We start from the raw sequence: 5,797 nt of genomic DNA, 5'->3' as shown, positions 1-5,797 counted from the left end.
ATCATTTTCACTCTATATATATTTTATATTTTATATTAGTAATTTGACAAATCAAAATAAATTTTTTCTTCTAAAATTAACAAACTCTCACTCTCATTCTCATTCTTCATCTTTATCTTTCTCTCTCTTTTCTTTCATTCTCTATTTTTTCTACCTTTCTGTTTTACAGAAAACAAAAGTAACAAAATGATATAATTTAAATAAAAAATATTATTATTATATACATATTTTTTAAATTTTCATTGCTTATCTTTTTAATCTATATTTTCATTTCTCTTCTTTCAAATATTTATTATATATAATTTGGAAAGAATACTAATGTTATAATTAAAAGTTAGAATCAAAATATAATTGTTTAAAAAAATTAATTTTGAGTTAATTTTATAACTAGCAGTATGATTTTTTTATGCTAATATCTAATTATATTTTTATATACATAGAGAAAAAATATTATTTTTAAATAGTAAGTATAAAAATTAATTATTTTTATTTGTACAACAGACTTAACACCTAATTAAATATAAAAGTATACATGTTAAATTATTTTAAAGTTTAAATAACAAATATTAAAATTAATTATTAATAAAAATTATACTTTTTATGTAAAAATAATAACTAAAAATCATATTATTTGATTTTTTATCTACAGAGATATTGGTCTTCTTAGCCGGAGATTGTTATTAGTTTACAACTTTTTTTTGCAAAAGTAGTTTGATTTTATAAATCTTTTATGTCATGCATAATTTATACTGTCAGAATAAAATGGATCGTAATTTTAAAAAATTTATATTTCCATAATGTTATTATGAGTAAAAATACTAGTTTGATCCAAAATTTTAATATTTAAATACAATGGACAATTTTAAAACTTAATTTCAAACCTTAAGAACGATTTTGTATGCAAAAAAATGTTGAAAACGAAAAACTTTTTTAACATAGACCAAAATCATACTTAACCTTATTTTTAACGTATAAAATAATAAATAAAAATATTAAACATTAATCATTTTTATTAATATTAACTAAGATAATACTTTATATTTATACTATTAAAATTTAAAATTTAGTCTATAATATTTAAAATTAATAAATATCGAACAAAAATAATAAATTTTATTCCTCGTATAACCTTGTTCTGAACAAAATGGTTGTCCAGTTGTACAAAGGAAAGAGTTAGAACACCCCAGGAGACAAAATCACAACCGTATGAGAAGTATTTTCTGTGAGTTTCCAAAGGCGGACCCACCCATCCACCCCACACTCCTTCCGTAGTAGATTCAAGAAACAAATTCTCTCAATTTTGGGCACCTCCCTCACATCAAAAGTCAAAACCATCAGCTATACACGCATCCCTTGCGCCACCGCCACAACCCACTCCTCCGTCAATATGGAATCGGAGAAAACAAACTTTCAAAGCGTGACGATAGGATCATGTGCAAGACCCTCATGGTCCATCCTCTTTCTCCTCTTTACCCTCATCACCATCTTCTCCATTCAGCTCTCCACCACCACTCCCTACCTCTTTCCTCCCAACTGGGCCCTCATTCGCCCGCAACGACCCGTCCCTTCCTCCTCCGCATCGGATCCGATCACATGCTCCGGTTTCTTCAGGGCGCTTCCAAAGAGGAAGCTCGTCATGTCCATCAAGGACTTCGGCGGCGTCGGCGACGGCAAAACATCCAATACCGAAGCCTTCAGGAGAGCCATTCGCTACATGCAGCGCTTTCAACACCGTGGTGGGTCCCAGCTTAATATCCCTAACGGAACTTGGCTCACCGCTCCCTTCAATCTCACCTCTGATTTCACCCTTTTCTTGAACCAAGGTGCTCTTCTTTTGGCCTCTCAGGTCAGGTGTCCCCACTTTTTCGATCTTCACGTTCTTTTCTTTGTTTTTTATCAACTTTGATTTCGTCTCTGTTTTTTATTTTTACTGTTAATCTTGCTATATATGCCCATTTCTGAATTAAAGTTGCAGTTATGTTTATCGTAATAGTATTTTACGTGAAATGGCTCTTGCTACGGGAGATCCTGAAGAGTAAATTTATTTAATTTCAGTGTATAAAGTATTAAATAGCTACGTCTTCTATTTTTATTTTTGTTTATTACTACTGTATTTAACTACACTAGATGAACCTAACCCAAATATTTGGTGTTTTTCTACTGTCTATGTGCGAATTCATCAAAACCAGCTCAGGGATCTGCATGTGATTTCGGTTTCTGTCCCTTTTCATTTAATGTGGGCCTAAAAAGTTACTCATAAAAAAACGAATGTTCTTGATCTTTGAGTTACTCTTTTTTTTTAAAAAAAAATTTATAAGAAAATCATATGATTTTCGGTTTTTCTTGGAGCTTTCTGCGGGATTTAGCTTTTTGAATAGTTTGTTCTTTCACTACATATGGTTAGGATCAACAATCACATGGAACCGTCCAAATAATAATGCTTCTGTACCTTGATTCTTGGTGGGTCTTTTTTGTTCATTTATTCTGTCCTTAGGCTTTTAGCTTTGTGTTAATTAATTAATTAATTAATTAATTAATTAATTGTGCCAATTGCTGAAAGTACTGCTAGTTGTTCAATGTTAAAATTTTCAATTGCCAGGACGTAAAAGAATGGCCTATAATTGAGCCGTTGCCATCTTATGGAAGAGGAAGAGAGAGGTTAGGAGGAAGACATATTAGCCTTATACATGGAAATGGCATCAAGAATGTTATCATCACAGGTAAAACTTGTGAACCTATTTTCCTTTTTTACTTTCAATTACTTTTCTTAACAACAAATTAAGTATGAAAAAGTACTTTTTTTTCTTTCTTTTTATGGGGGGTTATTTAAATAGTTTTAAATAAAGGGTCCCGTGATTGGTGCTAGTGGCCAAGAGCACGGGCACCGTAATGTGTGGGACAGGACCTATGTATTGCAGAAAAAGCAGGTTTGATTTTGAAGACCAAATGTCGAAAGGGGGTATATTCATGTCCTTTTTTAAAAAAGTCAGAAAATGCTTGAATTCCCGAAACAATAAATTGAAGGTTAAACTGGTGAATCATTTATTTTGGTAACCCCACAATTTTTTTTTTGTTTTTATAGACATGTAAATATTTACGTTTTGTTTTATGTAGGAGATAATGGGACAGTTGATGGTCAAGGGAAGATGTGGTGGGAACTTTGGTGGAACAGAACATTGGAGCACACAAGAGGCCACCTCCTTGAACTAATTAACTCCGAAAATGTTCTCATATCAAACCTCACCTTTCGAAATTCTCCTTTTTGGACCATTCATCCTGTTTACTGCAGGTACCATCCTTTTTGGCTATTTGTCTCTTCTGCTATAGTGTGTTCTAAGTTCTAATGTATTTTTAGTTGAATTCACCAATGTTTCAATTCAACTGATTGGGGATCTTCTGCATTGTGCACAATTGGAGTTGTAGCAAGTTCAATTTGAGTGCATCAATTTAAAACTAAAATTAATTGTGGCCTCCTTGTATTTGGCTTTTGGACAACAAACACTTAGGAAAGTGATTTAACTGACAAGATTGCTTTGTTTCAGAAATGTTGTGATCAAAGGGATGACAATCTTGGCTCCTCTTAATGCCCCAAATACCGATGGCATAGACCCAGGTTTGTCCATTTTTTCCCAATCCATTTCCTTTGTAATGCACGAAATCGAGGACAAAATGTTCAGTATAAATCAAGCAATAGTCTAGTGAGTTTTCCTTCCTGATGATACAGACTCAAGCACCAACGTATGCATAGAAGATAACTACATAGAAAGTGGAGATGATCTAGTAGCCATCAAGAGTGGTTGGGATCAATATGGAATCACCATGGCGCATCCTAGCACAAATATCATAGTGAGGAGAGTCTCAGGCACAACCCCAACTTGTTCCGGAGTTGGAATAGGCAGTGAGATGTCCGGAGGAATTTCGAATATCACAATTGAGGATCTACATGTGTGGGATTCTGCAGCTGGTGTTCGGGTGAAATCCGATAAGGGTAGAGGTGGCTATATATCCAATGTTAGCATAAGCAACATAAAAATGGAAAGAGTGAAGATACCAATTAGGTTCAGTAGAGGTTCAAATGATCACCCGGATGATGGGTGGGATCCAAATGCTGTTCCAAGATTTAAGGACATCTCTATAAGCAACATTGTCAGTGTGAATTCGACCAAAGCACCGGTTTTAGAAGGTATAGAGGGGTCATCATTTGAAGGCTTATGCTTCAAGAATATCACACTGCATGGAATTGCCGCATCCACAAAATGGCATTGTGAATATGTATCTGGTTTTGCCACTAAGGTGTTTCCTGTTCCATGCCCCGATTTAAAGAACACTAGCAGTGATTCATCATGGTGTTCACCTTCTTGACAATGGGTAAAAACCCAACGGTTTTATACAAATTACTTGAAGAAGTACGAGACTACGAATGAGCCTTGCTAATGCAGAAATCAGAATCTTGGTGGATAAGTAAAAATGAGCTAAATTGAATTGGGATTTTGAATGAAGCCTAATTTAATCTGACATCTTCCTTCCATGGGTGGCATGGGCACAAGATCTGATCGGTGTTTTTTGAGATTGGAACGTGCAGGGTACCAATTTTTATTGGTATGTGACCCCTTTTTAGCCATGGTTGGTGGCTGTTGAACGTGGAGTTAGGCTTTGGGGTGTGACCGATGAAATGAGTTTTCTGCTAGTGCTGCTTTTTTTTTTTTTTTATAATTGTTTATTACTCTTGTACAGGCTGTTTTTTCATTGGAAAGAGTTCCCACGGTTGACTACACTGAATGTGTGAAATTTTTGGATCATAGAAAATCATTTTTTAAATAGAAAAAGGTATACTCATGAGAAATTTTAATAATGGAGATGGAACATGGCTTTATGTTTCATGTGTTGGGATTAGATCAGATGACATGTACTAGCACTACTTTGTAAGGGAGAAACAATACTGCTACCTTTCTGTTCATACCCTGGCCCAATGTTAAGGGCCCAGGTCCAATCGAAAGGCCTGATCCATTAGATTAAGCCTAGCAAAGCACCCACCTCTACTCAAGAGGTCGGTGTCCACCCCGACTTGGTACGAAGAAGTCGGTTGTGAGATTAGCTGGCAGGTAAACACCCATTCAAATGAGTAACCGCCCCTAAAATCTCTCTAACCACTTCCTAAAGCCATATCTTAACCTCCCTAAGATAGTGGGACGGTTATTATCCTAAAGATACGGCACTACTCCAACGGTGGTTATTGGCTCACCACTATAAGTACACTGACACACCTCAGGTATTCCTAAGTCCAATACTCTCTAAGACCTGCTCACACCCTTGCTAACTTAGGCATCGGAGTGTCTTTGCAGGTACCACCCCCCATTCACACGCGAGCACAAGTCGGACGGAGCCTCCCGAGTTGCGGACCCACACGGAGTCCTCCTCCATCATACACTTGGGCCGCCGTACGCCATCCATTGGACTAATCTCCGGTTACCCACCGTAACATTGGCGCCGTTGCCGGGGACCGAGAGATCATCCCTTGATGGCAGAAAGATCCCATGAAGAAGGCCATGTTGAAACAGATTCTGAGCAAGAGAATCTAGGCCTGGGCAACGACAATGAAGACACAGCCCAACATCAAGATAACGACCAACACAGAGAGGGTACCTCTGGAATGAAGAATCCAAAGGTAAACTTCTCAGATGGACGTGAATCAGAAAAGGGTGGACCATCCCACGTAACAGAATTGATGGGACTAGTCCATAGCCGCCTGGAGCAATTGGAACAAGAGCGGGAGAGGCAAAAGGAAACCGAAAGGTAC

The 5,797-nt window shown here is 36.3% G+C and overlaps 1 protein-coding gene across 1 annotated transcript; it reads left to right on the top strand.

Annotated features, from left to right (window-relative positions):
* The first annotated feature begins 1,211 nt into the window (after positions 1–1,211).
* Positions 1,212–4,703, top strand: LOC130954644 (probable polygalacturonase). Its single transcript, XM_057881400.1, has 5 exons — positions 1,212–1,846; positions 2,600–2,720; positions 3,115–3,289; positions 3,543–3,613; positions 3,725–4,703. Exons 1-5 carry the CDS (start codon positions 1,388–1,390, stop codon positions 4,360–4,362), a joined length of 1,464 nt encoding a protein of 487 aa, XP_057737383.1. The 5' UTR covers positions 1,212–1,387; the 3' UTR covers positions 4,363–4,703.
* The last annotated feature ends 1,094 nt before the right edge of the window (positions 4,704–5,797 follow it).

The sequence above is a fragment of the Arachis stenosperma genome, chromosome 10 (assembly GCF_014773155.1).
Source record: "Arachis stenosperma cultivar V10309 chromosome 10, arast.V10309.gnm1.PFL2, whole genome shotgun sequence".
Taxonomy (NCBI): Eukaryota; Viridiplantae; Streptophyta; class Magnoliopsida; order Fabales; family Fabaceae; genus Arachis; species Arachis stenosperma.
Note: the sequence above shows the minus strand (reverse complement) of the source record. Positions and strands in the feature narration are given on the sequence as shown.